The following is a 16,927-nucleotide window of genomic DNA, read 5'->3' as shown; positions in this document are numbered from 1 at the left end:
CAGACGTGATTAGCAGGCGCAGCAAATTCAATTTGTTAAATGAAATTGTATTTTGCCCACGGCTGCTTCTGTTTGATCCCAGGGGATGGAGGGGAGCAAGGAGGGGAGGGATGGCAGGGGGAGGCCCAGGTGTGAGGCTGGAGGGGGCGCTGGTTGGCTCTGCAGGCACAGGGGAGGAGCACACTGCTCCTCCCTGGGCATAGAGGTGCCTCATCCAGAGCGGGCTGGGCAGCAGGCAGCGAGCCCAATCGAGCTAGAGCAGCGCCTCCCTGGGATGGAGCCCAGAATCTGGGCTAACGTGGGGCCAGCCACGTAGCTTGGCACTCAGAGGCCCCTGCTTGCTCTTGGCTCACCTCTGCCACGCTCAACACGTAGCCTGTGCCACACCCCACAAGGCACCCATAGCCCAGCGGAGGGGCCAGCTTGAGCCTTTTGGATGGATCCACCCAGCTGCTGCCCCACCTCTTAATATCCCCCCCCCCCCCCCCCCCCCCCGCTGCGTGGGACTCAAGCTGAGGGTCAGAGGTGCTTCCGCTGCAGGGAGCAAGGGAAGAGTGTGGGGGTGGAGCTGCCTCCCCTCCTCGTGGGAACGGGGACTTTGTACTCGGGCTGGATAGGGTGGCCAGAGTGGCACCCTGGGGGTGGCGTGGGGGCATCGGGTACAGGAGGAAATGAGGAGGCTGGCTGAAGTTGCTGTATGTACATCGATGTGCCCCAGCTGGGCTCAGAAATCTGGCCGGTCCTTCTTCAGCTTTTTGTAGTCCGTGGAAACTGCAAGGAACTAGGGAAGTGGGAGGGGGTTGCAATGAGTCCCCCAGGCCTCTCTGGGTACAGAGGGCCATCCCAGGGACCGAGAGTTACGAGGGTAGAGGTGCAGCCCTAGAGCCAGCGTGGGTACCTTGTACTGGTCGTTGGGGCTCAGGCGGTTCCAGGGCTCCGGGTTGTTCTTTCTGTCCCAGCTGTGAAGAGGGAGGGTTCGGGTTTCCTCCCTGGGAGCTGGGGCTCTAGAGCCTAAGGTAGCACCCAGAGTCTCTTTCTCTACCCCAGCACCCCCAGTTCTGCCCTGTCCTACCCTGGGGAGGTCCATTTCCCTGAGACTGACAGGGAAGGAGCGTGTTAGCGGTTGCTGACAAAACAAGAAGGCTGTCACCATTTTCAGATGAGGACAGATGAGGGATTGACAGCCCGGCCCCGGGACTCCCACTGCCCCTTGCCACCCTCGATCAAGCCGGCAGAGTAGAGCAGTGGGAATCAGGCAAAGATCCCCAGGGGCTGGGGTTTCTGTGAAGGGCCTCGGACTCCAACAAGGAAGGGCTGCTCCTGACAGGAGCCCCCGCCCCTCACTCCGCTGCCTCTGGCCTGGCAGTAGAGTCTCCTGGTCACCCCGGCCCCCGAAGGTGCCCCCAGATGCTCAGCTGGCTACACCCCCAGCACTCCAGCGTGGATATTGAGGTACCCAAAGGCCGCTGGCCGCCGGCAGAGTGGCGTCGCCTTGGCAACCGGGTAGGGGAGCCGGGCTTGGTTGGCAGCCCGAAGTGGGCCGAGTCTGCAGCCACAGAGGAGAGTGAGGTCGGGTGGGCCGAAGGGGAATGGGCTCTCGAAGGTTAGGAGGGTGTTCCAGCCCACGATGCCGGGCGGGGCAGGGCAGGGGCAGGTGTGTTGGAGGCCGGTCCCCGCCTAGCACCCATTCCCGCCCAGCACCCATTCCCACCATTCCTGAGAACGCTGGTTCCTGACCCTTCTCGCCCCGTCCAGGACCCACGCCAGCATCCCAAGCCCGGCCTTTACCAGACGTCGGGGCTGCGCAGGGCCAGCCGCAGCAAGTAGAGAGCAGCGCTGCCCATGCCCAGGCCAATGAAGCCAATCATCGGGATGAGCTGCGGGGAAGACCGAGGACACTTTCAGAGTCGGCCCCCTCCCCAGAGTTCCCAGTTGCCCGTTACAGGATTTTCTGCCCAGCCGCCCTCAGCCCTGCCGGGGGACTGGAGCCCCCGCCGTTCTGGGAGAGGGGAGCTCGCACCTCATATACCACAGCTCCTGCCTTCGTCCCCCCAACCTCACTACGAACCTGTGGGGGGGGGGGGGTCAAGGGGCACGGGTGCGTATTGCAGGGAGAGTTGAGGGCACCCTGGAAAAAGGTTAGCGGCATTGGGGAAACTAGGCAGTAGGAGGGGACTAAGAGATTTGGGGACTGCTTGGTCAGCGAGAAAGTTAAGAGCTAGAATTAGTGACTCTGGAGGCCCAACTCACAGCAGGGTGTCTCTTGATCTGGCGGTAGAGACGCGTCCCGAGACTGGTTCCCGCCATATCACCTCTTCAGCCTCTGGTCCTCTCCTGCGGCTCCGCTCTGCTCGCTTGATCCTCCTGGGGTCCCGCCCCCCACTGGGGAGGGGTCAGCCCGGCCCAGCCCACCGCACCGACTCACCCCAACCCCACCCATTTCTTTTCCTCCCTCAGTTGCAGGCTCAGAGCGGGAAGAACTGCCGGAGACTGGAGGGACTTCTGTTCTCCACTCTTTCCTACAAATGCCCGAATCCTGGCCCATGGAACACCATCATACTTGAGGCTTTGAGCTGGTCCGAGGGGGAGGCCTCACAGGCTTTGACCCAGATTGATTGACACAGGATTCAGAAGCGGGAGAGGGACTCGCCGTGAGACGGGCTGGCAGACAGACCTCCAGACAGTGCAGATGTGAATGTTCACGCGCGGCGCCAGGAGGGGCGGGGGGGAGAGTGAGGGTATCAGCGCTGCTGCCCTGACGACCCTGGAGCAGTGACTTTCAAACGCCGTGTTGTGGCACGCTGGTGTGCCACATTTTTTTTTCTTTTCTTTTGTTCCTTTTTTTTTTTTTTTTTTTGGACTTCTGCTGCAAGAATGTTTAAAACATGCAATACCTGACTGGTTAGGGGGTTTGAGCTCTTTTCCCTTAGATTGTCAAGTAAAAACAATGACAACAGCCAACACAACAATAGCCGTCTAGTGTGAATGAATCAAAATGGTACCTTTTTTTTTTTTTTGGTCAGATCAGCAAAAAAATATATTATTTGGTGAGCTGCAGAATTTTCGTAATTAGTTATGTGTGCCATGAGATGTAAAGGTTGAAAAATAGCTGTTCTAGAGCATCCGGGAGCTAGCAGGACTCCCTGGTTCTGTCTCCACCACAGTGCAGGGGAAGGAGGAGGGGGACAGGCAGCCCAGCCGAACTAAAGCTGCCCCAGCCCCTCTCGTCCTGGGTGGTTTCACCAAGCTGCATTGTGGTTGACCTGGAGTAGTCATTGGAGGCTGAGGGGACTCAGGGATATCTTAAACCTGGCTTGGTACAGAATAAATCTTGAGAAATTTGCTGGCCCTGCCTATCTTGGATAGGGATGAAGGTGGGGCCACCCAAGAAGGCCACTCTGCCTCTGGCTGTGATGGAGAGGAGGAGAATGGGGTGAGGAAAACAGTTAAGGAAGGATAGACAAGATGTTGGAGGAGGAAAGAGAACAAGACACACAGAAACAGGTGGGGGGCAAATGATAGATTGCCACCCTTTCTGCAGCGAAACCAGGTGTATGCAATGCTGCCAGGGTGAGAAGGCTCACTGACTGGTCTTTGAGGAACTGGGTTCCAGGGACCCAGGAGCCCCCCCTAACCACTTCTCCCAGTCCCAAGCTAACCTCCCCACTATCTCTCTCTGCCGCCCCCTGGGCATCCGGATCCTGCAGCAGCTCCCCAATTCCTCCCCTCCAGATCTCTGCGGCGGCTTAGGCAGGAGTGAACTGTGCACCCACCGCTGGGACACTCTGGGTACAGGAGGGGAAGGGGCCCTACCTGGGGGGTTCCTCCCTTTCCCTGGCGCTGATATGGGCCGGGTCCCCTGCTCTGACAATTGCGGCTGTCATTAGGCTGCGGAGTCCCAGGTTCTCCGCCTCCCTCCGGCGGATAATGAGATAAAGTGTCAGAGACAGGGCGAAAACAAAGAGACAGAGACTCGCTACAAGGCGCGTGTGGGGCGGGGGAGGAGGACTGAGGGATGTCAGAACCCAGAGCGGCGCAGAGTCGGGCCCTCCCTGAACACTCACTACAGCGGGCCGTGGAGTAGGGTGTCCTATTACCCGTACGCCCCAGCACTCCTGACTCTGGGACTAAAAATCAATCCTGGAACTCGAGCTCGAGGGGCCACACAGTCGGGCTGCACATCTGGCTCTATATGGCACAATTGGTGCACCAGGACCCTGACAGGGACGTCTGGCCCCTGCGCTGCTGCCCGTTTGCTTCTCAGGCCCTGGCCTGGTGTCCTGTGTCCTTTCTTGTGAGTTCCGACCTAGCACGTCCCGGACCCTCAGCCCCACTCCTTTCCTAGAGTCGCTGCCTCCGACCCTCCAGCCTCTGGCCTCATCCCCACTCTCCAATGATTGCTTCTGCTCTGGCTTCTCTGGGGCTCCTTGACCTTTCACCTGCTTCTGGTGTCAGTCTCTGATCCCTTCTTTGTGACCCTATTTCTAAGCCCCCTCCCATCTCTGGATCAAGATCTCTAGGGCCGAGCTGGGACACAACTTTTGGGTTCCAGATCCCATCTCTCCCCTCACTTTCCCACCAGAAGGACTCAGGCCAAGCTGACCTAGCGGGTGAGGGACTGCAGAAGTCATTAACTGTGGATTAGGCATGGCCAGGGGTGGGCGGGCGTCCCACCGGGACCGGACTCTGAACGTTACACCGCACAGGACACTACTCCGTGTGCAGGCGGCGCCTCGGGTCAAAAGAAGCCGGACTCGGAGCTGCGAGCTGACTGCAGGGGCCGTGGGCGCGGACGCCCCCTGGAGGCGGAGCTGCTCTTAAGCGCTCAGGGGAGATGCCTCGGTCGCCCCCTGTTGGGCCGCGTCGGCTCTGCGCCCCACGGCTTTTCAGCAGGTAAGTCAGCGCCTAGAGTGTGGGTCCCCGCCGGGTCCCCGGTTCCCGCCGCTCCCGCAGCCAAGGCAGTGGATCCCGCGGTGGGCCGGAGAGAAGACTCGGAAGCTCCCGCCTCGCCAGCCCCAGGCACCCGAGGTTCAGACTAAGTCCTCTCGTGAGGCTGGGCAGCCACAGATGCCCAGGTTCCATCTCTGCCCAGAGACTTCCCTCTCCCCCTGCCTGTCCTAGTCTCTGGCTGCCTTTATCTTCCTCAGGCCCTGTCTGTCTGTCCCTGTCTATCTCTGTGTCTCTGTGTCTGTCTGTGTCTCTCTGCTCCTTATCATTCTGGCTGTGTCTGTCTCTCTCTCTCTGCAGCTCTCTACCTGGCTTTGTCCTTCTGCATCTGTTTCTCTGTGTCTCTCCGTTGACTCTCCTTCACTCTACTTCTCTGTCACTGCCTTTATCTGTCTCTTCCTCCTCCCATTCACCAGCTCTAGTCCTATTCTCCGCCTTGCTGCTCCTGGGGGGCTGTAGCAGTCCAACGGGACAGCCTGGGGACACCTCGGGGCATTGCCTGGTGTCCCCTTCCCGGTCACCTCCACACGCCCGTCACCTCGGCACGGCCTCCATCTTCCCTCTGCAGCTGTGGGGAGTGCGTGGAGGATACTCAGGAGGGAAGACACAGTGCCCAGTATCTATCTGCTCGGGAGCCCTGGGGCCCCTGACCCTCTCTGCCGCTATTAAGGGCGCCGGGTCCCAAGGCTCTGAGAGGATCATGATTGCATCAGCCAAACAGCCGAGGAGCCGGCAGCCGCTCGGAGAGTGAACGAGCGAGCAAGACAAAGACGCCCGCGCCATCTGTTTATGCAAAGCGCTCTCCACCGGGAACCCTGGCGTCCCGATGCTTGGCCCGGCTCGGGGCACAGGGTCATGAACCCGCTCCTGCCTGGCGCCCCCTCTGCGCCACGGCTTACCCCCTCGCAGCACCCAGAGGGGCTGCGGGGCGAGCAGAATGGAGGGGGGCGGGGGTGTTGATGTGATTGGAGCGGACGCGGCTGTTTCTTCAATAATGGATGGAGATGATGCGGACGGCGGAGCCAAGCCCGCCCGGAGAGGAGAGAGGAATAGAAATAGGGAGAGGAAGTGGCGGGGGCGGCAGGCGCAGCCAGGCGCCCGGCGCACGCACACATACACACACCAGCGCGCGTGCGTCACACTGTCATTCGACTACACGCCGCTGTGCAGTTCACACCCAGGCACACGCCCACACACTGTCACAGAAACACACACCTGCAGGTGGAGATGCCAGAGCAACACACTCACCAGAGACTCTTCCTGATCTCTCACACAATCCTGCACACGGAGACCCACAGAAATGCCTACACACGGGGCACATCCAGGTGTGAAGAATGCACAGGCGCGGCAAAGCACACATGCACACTTAGACACCCAGGGGCTTAGACAGACAAAAATCATAGAGGGTGGGAGCGGGTACAGAATGGTGACAAGCCCTACAAATACACAACAGGGACACACCCCAACATATACACACCTCACACATTTGGGGCACAGACACTCATGCTACACACCAGAGGCATAGACACCTATAATTGCCAGGGGCACAGAGAGACCCACTCACCCACGCACAGATACCCACACATAGGTAGGAGCTGCTGCCTGTGCCCTGCAGTGGTGGAGTGTGGCAGAGAAGTCGCTGGGGTCCCTGCTAGCAAGTCTTGTTAGCCTAGCCATATAATGATGTCCTGACGACAGGAGGCGCCTGGGGCTGTTGACCCTTCACCCTATTTGACTGCCTGCAAGCTTCCTTTCTGGGTCCCCCGGGGGCAGGCGGCTGGTGCAGACTTTGGGTCACCCTGGCTTCATCCAACCGAGCCAACCCCAACCCCAGCAAGAGCGGGGAAGAGCAGGAGCCATAGAGAGCCAGTCGCAGCTGCATAGGGTGTCTCCCAGGATCCCTAACACGTCCAGGAGGCAAGGGGTGGGCGACAGGGTCACTCTGTATCCCCCTCACCCCCCTGTGCTGCCCGATCTTCTGACACAAGGGGCACTTTTCTCGCTAAGAGTTGGGCGGGCACTGAGGAAGAGTAGGGTGCAGATTGTGCCCAGGACCCTAGTAACCGGCCCCTCCTCCCGTCTGTTTTTGATGCAGTCCACTCCTTGGCCCGGACTTATGACCTTTGCAGCGTGAGGCAGCATCATCCATCACCCAGGCGGCCGCTTTCCGGAGTAGGGGTGTTGGGGCTCACACAGGGTCGCTGTCTTCCCAATGCCCTCTCCTGAGACCAGCTCTTTGCCAGCGGGCCAGGGCTCAACCAGCAGGCAGCTACTGGGGGCGGGGTGGGGAGGGCACGACCATGGGGCTCAGTCGCGATACTGGGCCTTGTAGCCCCACCCCTGGCACCCCAGCACCCGTCCTTCCAGCTCAGCACAGCCAGCCCTCCCGCTCCTCCTGCCCTCCCTCTCGGGCCCTTTGCTTAATTTCCTATTAACTGCTGATAAATCCAATTAAACCGCCGTTCTAATTAGGGACAGCTGCCGGCTCTGCGAGGCGGGGAAGGGGGGTGCCCCCCGAGTGTATGGGGGGGGGGTAGAACAGCCGCTCTCTCTGCTTCTCAGTACCCCCACACCAGCATCGCCGCCCAATGAGCCAGTAAATTGGTTTTGCTTCAGCATTGTGGGGGCCCCCCTTGAGGATCTCGGGGGGCTCTGGTTTTGAGTACATCAGATTGCTTGATGAAGAGATGCGACCAAAGCCCTAGGTGCTCCCCCACCCCATTCGGGGTAGGCAGATCCTGGAGAGAGATGGGGGGAAAAGGCTTGATTCATGTGTGGTGGTCGAGGGTCGGAGGAGATGTGGTCTGGTCCTATTGCAGCCCAAGCACGATTAAAGGGGTGCTATCTAAGTCTTCCTTTATGACCCTGCCTTCCGCCCCAGAGTCCAGGACAGTCAAGAGCAAAGGGAACAGCAAACAGAACCCGGTGCTGCAGCAAGTCCTCTTGTGTGCTTCCCTACCCCCACCACACCTCAGCCTTCTGGAAGGAAGGGGGGCGCGCCCGTCCCGGGCCCTCCTCTTCCCCAGCCCAGCTGAGCCTCTGTCCTCACTCCCCCTCCCCCGCCAGCAGCAGATGGTGCCTGGGCTCCCGCTGCCAACCTTGCTAGGTGGTGCCAACCTCAGGCCTGGCAGACAACGGGCAGAAGAGAAGAGAATCTCCTGGCCGGCCGGCTGACCCTCCCCCAGCCGCCATCAAGCTCAAGACCCTCTGCCTACTCTACTCCAGCGACCACCCCAGCCTGCCTCTCACTGGTCCGCTCCCAGGTCTCCAAACTCCTTGTCTCCTTCAGCTCTCTTCCCTACACCTTCTCGCTCCCTGCCACCTGCCACCCTGACCAGGGCCAGTATATTTGCATGTCTACATATGCAAATAAAAATATTTGCATACGGCGCGCCGCAAGGGGGGGTCTCCGCGTGAGCGGGTTAGCTGTCTGCCCAGCGTCCTCTCACTAGGTACCTGTCAAGGCTGGGGCGGGGGCCGTGCGGGAGGGGTTAAGCCCCGGGGCCTTGCTTGCTTAGTTCCCGGAGGACTTGAGGAAGTGTTGCCATGGAGACGGCACGCACCCCACCCCCTCCCAGGCCCAGGGTCTCCGGCTCCTTGTCTCTAGTTTTCTCCCCGCACCCCCCCTCGCCTGGTCCCTCGCTCTCCAACCGAGATCTTGCATCGCCCCCTGGCGGCCCAGCTCGGCACTGAGCCAGGTTCCGATTTGTAAGGGGCTGTCCATTGCTAAATCGCCAAGAGCTAGGGCACGTACCCTGCTCCCAGATCCTGCTCCCTGCTGCAGCGGCGGGGTGGGGGGGGGACCCCAGCCCCGCTCCCTTTTCTTTGTTGACTACGGAGGCCACCGCTGGCGGATGCACCTGTCTCTCTACCTTCCACCAGCTTCAGCACAGGTGGGTTTCGGGTTACTCGATGGTAGTAAAATAAGACAGTTGGGGAGGATTTTCCACCCCTGTGTAGGCCCTCTCCTCCCTCTCTCCTTGGCCCCAATTAAAGAACAAACTTTTCTTACTTTTGTCAAAACTTTAATAAATTTTCAACACTGAACAGTTCGCCTCCCACCTCTCCCGCCGCCCGCCGCCGCCACCCCAGGGCGCCTCCTAGTGGAGACACATTCTTCTTTCTCCAGCTTTCAAAGGCTGGACCTGAGGAGTTGCGGGAAAGGCTGCTTCTAGGCACCGGTTTCTGACTCCAGGGACCAGGGGAGGAGGGCAGGAACCAGACCCTTCCCAAGAGCCCCGTCATGCTCTGGCGGGCCTTCCCTCTCCTCCTTTACCCAGAAGTATAGTTACTTTCGCCCCTTTCCTCTTCAATCTCTACTGGGCCTGCCCAGAACGGGGCATGGCTATCTCCCGCCAGCAGGCGCCTGCACCCCTAAATCTCCTCCAGAAAGTCGGTGGGAAACAGCCCCACCTTGCGGCCGGTGTAGACCTTGACGTAGCCGCCAACTTCATCTCCTTTCTGCACCACGATCTAAAGGATTAAAAGATTAGGGAGGAGAGAAATCAAGGGAAAATGCTTGAGAGGGGAGCAGGGGAGCCCAGAGTAATGGAGGCCCCTCCTAGATCCATTAACAGGTTAACGTCTGTGGGGAGTGTGGTTTGCAGAGGCGTTCCCGGCTGGCCAGCCTGGCGTTGGGTTGGGGCACCAGAGCTATCTGTTTTGGGTTTTGTTTTTGTTGTTGTTCTTTAAATAACCTGGTCCTTCTTGAGAGTGATCTGTCCTATCTCGCGATTCCCCACGAAGGATCTCGTTACCCGGTGCACACGTTCTCCAGACCGGACCCGAATGATGAAATTTGGAGGGAAAAATCCGACCTTCTCCCCTATTTTCCCCTGGAGGAGAGGGGAGGGAGAATAAGTCTTGCAATATCAGGTTCTAAACTCAACCCACGTCCCACCCTAGCCTCAGTCATTTCTCTTACCCGCCACCACTCCTCATTGGAGTCGTCAATGACTGTGATCTTCTCTCCAGGCCTGGCGGAGGAAGGAGGGGGCCTCTGAGATTTAGGGGCCTTACATACCCAGTCCCTTGGCTGTACCCAGGTCCAGCCCCAATAGACTCCAAGCCCTGGGTACCCCCCTCTCCATACCTAGTACAACCCCACCCCAATCTTAAGGCCTCTCACGGGAAATCCAGGTCGTCCTTCTCCAGGGCTTTGAACCGATAGAGAGCCACAAAGTAATGAGATTGCTGGAAGCCAGGCTGCTTGTGCTGGGGGTGAAATAGGGATGAGTCTCAGGGTTCCTCTGTCCCACACTAAGGGGCAGGAGTTCAAGGCAGGGGCTTTCTCCAGACACACTGCAGGCCGACTGTCTCCCAGGTCCCTGCACTAGGAGGAGTGTACTGCCTGTGTGTGTAAGGCGGTGGAGAAGGCAGCTGAAGGGTGATGGGCACCCATGCGCTAAGTATGGGCTTTTGGCTGAGGCCCTGAGTAGTGTCAAGAACTGGGATGGGGAGAGGCTTATGGTCCCTGCAGGGAGAAAGGACTCTCACTTTGTCATCAGGTGTCTTCTTTTCAGCCTTCTTATCCCCTTCGGGGTTTCCTAGGATGGGAAACAGCAACAAATTGTCTCCGGCTCCTGGAGGGTTGGCCTCATGCCCTTCCCCTTCTGTTGCATGGCCTCCTTATCTCCAAACCTCACGTGCCCCCTACCCGCCTTTCCTCGTGCCACAGCTGAGCCCCTGACCCTCCTCCGCCTCTGCGGACGGAGACGGGTGTTGCTCACCATCCTGGGGTTTGCCTCCCTCTGGTCTGGCAGACTCTGGCTCCTCTTCCATCATGGCTGCTAGAGGCTGGAGGGGGCACCAGAGTTAGGAAGATGCTGTCTTGGGAACCCACGTTTGCCCTGGCTCTCCAGTCAGGCCAGAGAACTATAGAATAATAGGATCTCAGGGTTGGAAGAAGCCTTGGAGGAAATATCTGTTCAACCGCCTGCCTATTGCAGAGACTTTCTCAAAAACATCCTGGCAGGTAGGCTACCCACCTTGTGCTTGAGTGTAGCTCATGACGGGAGCTCAGTGCCTTGCAAAACAGACCATGCAATTTATTTACAGGACAGTTCCCTACACTAAGCCTATGTCAGTCTCCCTGTAACTTTTAGTTGTTGGTCCTGATTTAAATACAGAACAAGCATAGTCCCTTTAGAGGTGGGAGGACAGCTGACATGTCCTTCCTGTCTTTTCTTCTCTAATCATTCTCAGTTTCTCCGGATCATTCCCTAAGATGCCAATTCTATGTCCTTTACTATGCTTGCCCTTAAAAACACTTCACTGTGTAAGAGAAAAATGGGCAGCACCGTTTTTATAATTTCCTTAAGAAAATAGAATCCGAATGTGCCAGTCTTTCTGGAAGCAGCCAAATCACACTGTCAGTGCCTCACAGTCATAGCTCACTCCGCAGAGGTCCCTATTTCACACCCAGCCTCCACATCAACTACTTCGAAACCAGATCTCTAGTTCTGTTTTTGTGCATTTGATTTTTTTTTTAAATCCAAGAACACATATGTACATTTTTTCTTACAAAATTTCAAATTATTAGTTTTGGGCCTTTCTTCCAGTCTATAAGATTTTTGAACACATTATTCAGTATGTAAGTTTTCCCTTCTAGGTTTCGCACTAACTTGAGGGGTACACCATTTATATCTTCATTTGCATCAGTGAGAAAAATGTTCACAGGTGAGGACCAGGGACCAAATCATGTGATGGAGCATCAGAAATCTCCCTCTAGCTGGACACTCCCTAAAGGACTAGGATCCCCTGGGTACTGTCGGGCAAGCAATTTTAGGAATCCGGCTAACTGTAACCATTATCTCCATTAGTCCATCCTGGTTATCCAGAAAGATATATGGATATGCCAACAGATTCCTTGCTGAAGTGAATGCAAGTGTGTGGCATTGTGAATCTAGAAACACTACTACAAAAGGAAGCGAAGCTGCTTTTGGCCAGTAGCTTTGTGCCTCAGTTACCTCGCCTATGTGGTAAATGGGTCAGACCAGATGATCTTCATAGACCACTGCATGACTCTGGAATTACTTCGCAAGTTCTTTTCCTCAGATCCAAAAGCAGAGCTCTGGCCTCTTGTCCAGCTACGTCAGGGACCTGGGGCCTAGCCTTCTGTTGATTTTGGTGGTTAATCTGATAATTTCAGAAGGGAGCTCCCAGAGTCAACATACACCATGGCAGAAGTTCTTAACCTGAGGCTCTCTAAAATTGCATGCAAACATTTGTCTGTTGGGTTATGTGCAATTTTAGGGGAAAAGGATCCCTAGATTCTTTCAGCATTCCAGAAAGGAGACAGGATCTGCTCCATGGGGTCCCTGGAAGAGGGTGGTACTCACATTTTTCTTATCTGCTTGTCCTTTCTTCCGTTCCTTGTTTGCCATGATCACCCCAGTGCGCAGGGTTTCAAACACGGGGTCATTACGGTTTGCAGCAGCTAGTGGGAATGGGAGAAGAAAGAAGACGTTACTGGGGAGGCTGGGAACAACTTGGAGGAAAGAGAGACTTCCTAAGGGAGAGGCAGGACTGAGTAGATCTGTGTGTGTGTGTGTGTGTGTGTGTGCGTGTGTGTGTGATCAAGGAAGCTGTCAGCTGGGCATACCTAGGTCATCAGTCTATTAAGAGCTTTAAAAATATAATTGGACATGTAATGTGATGGAGGAAAATATGCCAGCACTCCTTTCAGGCAGAGCATTGTATGATGTTAGAAAGACAACTTTGCTAAGTTGTTGGGAATTGGGGAATGCTTGGAATCACTGTTCTCCTTGTAAGGAGAGTGGTCCTTGAACTCTGGCTTGTTTGTTCTACTCAGTGGCATGAGCAAGCCAGGGTGCTACCACCAGTGGCACACCCATGCTCCACACACAATTCAGCCTCTCCTCCAAATAAGTGGCACACCGTCAAAGAATACAAATTATGAATCTGCCCAGGATGTCCACAGCTCTTGGTCTGGCCTCGAGCCTGGCATTCTTCTGGGATGAGGACCGTCTAGAGTCCTTGTTCACTTAGAAATGGTTTTGCATGGGAAGAACACAGAATTTGAAGTTAGGCAGATGAAAGTTTCAGTCCTGGCTCTGTCTCTTCCTAGCTGTGTGGAGACCCAGCTAAATCCTCTCTCTCTCAGCTATCAAATAGGGGAATACGGACTCTGCCTCCAAGATGGCTCAACTGTTAGGTTGAGAGAGAACCATGATATATAGAATCTTCCTGTTTCGGAATTTGGTTTCTATATCTAGAGGTGGTGCTGAAACCATCTCTAAGCTTGCCCATTCCCTCAGGGTCCACGTGGGTCACTTACAGAGATCTTTGACACAAGCGTACTGCTGGTTGCTGTAGAGTGGGGAGCTATAGGCCCGATGGAAACCAGGGGGCTGTAGGGCAGGATGGGATGGGAAAAAGCATTAGAGAGGGCAAGGCAGGGCCCAGAACCCCATCTCTCCCATGAGTGCTCACCCCTTCTTGAAATAAGAGATGGGCTGAGAAAGAAAAAGCAGGGAAACGGAGAGGATGACCTAAGGAGGAACTGGCAAGGAGGCAGCTGGCAACATGTCCCCTTTCTCTTACTTGCTCGCTCCCGGAAGCCTACTCACAATCTTGCCGAAGCATCTCTGCATCTCCACATAGGACTGGCAGTGCTCGTGGATGTTAGTTTTGCAGTCCTTACAGCGAAGCCCAAATTTGTTGTTGACTTGGGAGAAGGGGAGAACATTTGGGTGAGGTTCCAGATTCCCTCTCCCTTCGTACTGCTGCTGCTACTCTAGCTCTTGGGTCTTTTTTCTGTCTGGGACCCAGCACTCTAGCAGTATTTTCTTAAAGCCAAATCTTGCCACAGCCGGCCTGCTACACAAACCCTCCTCTCCTACACCCTTTCCCAGTCCCCTGCCTTCAGCATCATGTGCCCTCTGCTTCCCTTCAGGACTCACGCACGATCATCCGGGCACAGACATCACAGAACTTGGGCTTCTTGAAGAAATGATCCTTGAATTTGTGGGGCTTATCATTGACAAGTTTGGGAGGTTCTGGGGGTGGCTCCTCCTCTTCCTCCTCTTCTTCCTCTTCCTCATAGATGTAGTAGATGGGCCCACCCCCAGCGCCCACTGCCTCCCCGTTGGCCTGGGGCTCTGGGGGAGGCTCCATCTGCTTTGTCCCAGGAGACTGCTTCCTGAATAAATGCTTCAGCCGCTGTAGCTGAGTGGGGAGGGAGGGAGGGAGGGAATGAAGGAAACCCAGTGTTACAAGAAATGTCATGCTCCCTAGAGTAGGTAAGGCTGAAGCTAACTAGGCATTTTTCTAGCCTGGGGCAAGGGCACAGGCCAGCACTGGGGGTACTGGGAGCTGCGGAGGCTGGCAGGCACTCTAACGGTGAAGGAGGCACGAGTGAGGATCAGTTCAAACGCTTTTCCTCAAGGGCCGCCATGGCTCCCCAGCTCCCCACAGCTGGTGGCCAGAGGCCCAGACTCACCCCACTTTTCCGAGTCTCTGCTGGGAAGGAGGGCTGAGGGGACTCCAGCATCTCCTTTTCTGTCATGCTGCAAGAGGTTGGACCCCACTATGACATTTAATCCCTGACTGCCATTCTTCCCTCCCTTATTCCTGTCCCTCAGCACTAGAGTGGTCCTTGAAGGGGAGGCTTCGGGGGAAATTTGGTTAGAGATCCTTTCACAGAGCTTATGAACAGGAAGGTTCCATGGGGGTCCAGAGAAAAGCCCAACAGACTGAAGAACTTCCCAACTAGTTCCTCAAGCAATACCCATTCTTCCACCCTGAGGGCACCCCCCCAGTCTATACTCTGAAACCATGCTCAGAGCTGCCTGGTCTGGGGATTTTGCTACCCGCACTTTGTTTCTCCCGGGGCAGTAGAGATATGACGCACCTTCCCGGATCTCCGTTTTTTCCAGAGGTTTTACGTGCGGAAGGGTAGGCTGGGACGTTTCTTCCTCCTCCTTTCTTGAGCTCTGGGGGCCCAGTGCCTAGTTCCCAGCCTGCCTCAGGCCTCAGCTATTTTAAGTTTTCACAGTAATATGAGCCTTTCCTTCCCTTACTATTCCCTTCTCTGGATCCCACCCCCACCTCACCCTCCAATCCTAGCTCTTCGTCCTGGAGTAGAATAACTTCACTCCTAAAACCCAAACTACTCATAGACAAGGAGAGAAATGGAGAAGCTGAATAGACTACAGATTGGGAAAGGTAGGGTGAGCCGTCCGGAAAATGGAAAGAAGATGAACAGGCAACTCACGTTTGAGATTCCCTGTCAATCCAGTCTGGAGGGAAGAGGGAACCCCTGCGGTCTTGATGGTGGTGCTGGAGGAGGGCTGGTCCTCTCCCTTGGGGGCTAAGCCCCCCCAATCCCCTCTGGGCTCACACTGGCTACCCAGATGGTATTTGTAGACCTAGGCTCTTGCCTTGGTGTCAGAACTGAAGTGACAGGGCTGGAAGAAAGTGGACAGCTGAATGACACAGCTGACACAGAGAAATTGGACACGGGAGGTATGGGCAGGGCTGGACCCTAACTCCTCCCTTCCCCCAGGGCTGCTCTCCCCTGGTATTTCATCTGTGGTGTGCAGGGCAATCAGTACTGGCTAAATTCAGGAGGCGACAGTGTTCATGCTGTATACTCATTCGGGTAATTTTAGGTGACTGAAGATAAAGATTAATTATAAACAGCTTTCCCAATCCCCTTTTGCCAAGGGTGAAATCTCCCTGACTCTGCCTCCCCAGGCCCTGCTTTCAGAACTACACCTTTAACTTCCTAGCCATTGCCATCCCTCATCCTGTGGCCATGTGTCCATACCACCTAGTGTCAATTTAGCCTCAAACCTTTAGGAAGGAAAGGACTGGGAACTGGTGAAGAAAGGGAAATTTGAATTTTCGGAGCTCTTCTTTCAGCTACACTGGATTGCTTTCTTCTCTGTGGGAAGTGGGAAGGTACCTTCTGGCCATCCTGTCAGGGAGTAAAACACACACAGTACTGCTTTGTTCTTCTGACTGTCCCCAGAGGCACGTTCCTCCTGTTTCTCCGAAATCTTGTCCTCAGGGTAAAGGGACTTCTAAGAGCTATTTTAAAAAAGCCAGGCGGGGAGGTTCTGTGGGAGTGAGGGTCTGATGATCAGGTAGGACGGTCTTGACACGGGACAGAAGGCTGTAAGAGCTGCCACATAGGGAGGGTTTTTTCTTTTTTATCATCTGTAATATCCCATTCCCCAGGAGAACTGCAAACTGTTGGACACGGTAGACGGTCAGGCCTCACACTCCCCAGTCATTTTGATGCCTGATTCCATCTCCCTCCTCTGGTGCCCGTGTACGAACTGAACTGACGGGTCAGCGAGTAATCTGGCATTCTTATCTCACAGGCTCGCAGCCTCCTCCTGCTCTGCTGGGAAAGGGTACTCCCATCTCAGAGGAGAAAAATTTGGAGGTGGCGATGTAGTGCTGCTTTATTCCTTGTATCTGTTAAGAAGTAAAGGATTATTTTGGAGATAGGGCCAGTCAAGCTTCGGAGGAGCCTAGAGATACTGTTAACTGGACCCAAGAGATTTCCAGGGCAATGTTTTTTTGTCAATTCTGCTCTTTCCTCTATAAGGGGTGGGTGAGACTGAAAGGGGCTGCTGGAAGGTTCTGGGTCTACAGGCTCTTTAATGACTGTGGTCTGATGGGCTGCAATATAGGCTGGCACTGAGAAGCCTCAGACAGGAAAAGCTCCATCATGCAGGCAAGTGCCTTCTGTTCTTCACCTTTTTTTTTTTTTTTTTTTAAGATTTTATTTATTTATTTTTAGGGAGGGAAGGAAGGGGGGGAGGGGGGGGGGGGAGAGAGAGGGAGAGACATCAATGTGCAGTTGCTGGGGGTTATGGCCTGCAACCCAGGAATGTACCCTGGCTGGGAATCAAACCTGGGACACTTTGGTTCCCAGCCCGCGCTCAATCCACTGAGCTACGCCAGCCAGGGCTCTTCACCTTTCTTCAGCTGCACAGGACAGGGG

The 16,927-nt window shown here is 55.6% G+C and overlaps 2 protein-coding genes across 4 annotated transcripts; both read right to left on the bottom strand.

Annotated features, from left to right (window-relative positions):
* Positions 1-26: 26 nt before the first annotated feature.
* On the bottom strand, positions 27-2,372 carry NDUFA4L2 (NDUFA4 mitochondrial complex associated like 2). Its single transcript, XM_028533153.2, has 4 exons — positions 2,251-2,372; positions 1,789-1,877; positions 899-959; positions 27-781 (listed from the first exon to the last, which is right to left on the bottom strand). Exons 1-4 carry the CDS (start codon positions 2,305-2,307, stop codon positions 725-727), a joined length of 264 nt encoding a protein of 87 aa, XP_028388954.1. The 5' UTR covers positions 2,308-2,372; the 3' UTR covers positions 27-724.
* A 6,587-nt stretch (positions 2,373-8,959) lies between these two features.
* STAC3 (SH3 and cysteine rich domain 3) lies at positions 8,960-15,415 on the bottom strand. Of its 3 annotated transcripts, none has more exons than XM_036018760.1 (12): positions 15,185-15,415; positions 14,411-14,477; positions 13,872-14,130; positions 13,539-13,636; positions 13,247-13,319; positions 12,288-12,385; positions 10,677-10,743; positions 10,444-10,493; positions 10,076-10,161; positions 9,872-9,923; positions 9,645-9,782; positions 8,960-9,420 (listed from the first exon to the last, which is right to left on the bottom strand). In XM_036018760.1, exons 2-12 carry the CDS (start codon positions 14,474-14,476, stop codon positions 9,322-9,324), a joined length of 1,086 nt encoding a protein of 361 aa, XP_035874653.1. In that variant the 5' UTR covers position 14,477; positions 15,185-15,415; the 3' UTR covers positions 8,960-9,321. The 3 variants fall into 3 exon arrangements, with proteins under 3 accessions (XP_035874653.1, XP_028388527.1, XP_035874654.1); XM_028532726.2 differs by having other exon boundaries at positions 13,872-14,136; positions 15,185-15,413; XM_036018761.1 differs by lacking the exon at positions 14,411-14,477 and having other exon boundaries at positions 13,872-14,136; positions 15,185-15,412.
* Positions 15,416-16,927: the final 1,512 nt, after the last annotated feature.

The sequence above is a fragment of the Phyllostomus discolor genome, chromosome 2, assembly GCF_004126475.2.
Source record: "Phyllostomus discolor isolate MPI-MPIP mPhyDis1 chromosome 2, mPhyDis1.pri.v3, whole genome shotgun sequence".
Lineage (NCBI taxonomy): Eukaryota > Metazoa > Chordata > Mammalia > Chiroptera > Phyllostomidae > Phyllostomus > Phyllostomus discolor.
This window is presented reverse-complemented; position numbering and strand designations above follow the sequence as displayed.

Excerpts from the sequence above, each read along its gene's own strand:
- NDUFA4L2 (XM_028533153.2), bottom strand. The coding sequence starts at position 2,307 with ATGGCGGGAACCAGTCTCGGGACGCGTCTCTACCGCCAGATCAAGAGA. Across the intron at positions 960-1,788 it reads CTGCGCAGCCCCGACGTCTG|CTGGGACAGAAAGAACAACC; the intron begins GTAAAGGCCGGG and ends CCCTCTTCACAG. Across the intron at positions 782-898 it reads GCCCCAACGACCAGTACAAG|TTCCTTGCAGTTTCCACGGA; the intron begins GTACCCACGCTG and ends CCACTTCCCTAG.
- STAC3 (XM_028532726.2), bottom strand. The coding sequence starts at position 14,476 with ATGACAGAAAAGGAGATGCTGGAGTCCCCTCAGCCCTCCTTCCCAGCA. Across the intron at positions 14,137-14,410 it reads CAGAGACTCGGAAAAGTGGG|CTACAGCGGCTGAAGCATTT; the intron begins GTGAGTCTGGGC and ends CTCCCCACTCAG. Across the intron at positions 9,421-9,644 it reads TCACTCTCAAGAAGGACCAG|ATCGTGGTGCAGAAAGGAGA; the intron begins GTTATTTAAAGA and ends TTAATCCTTTAG.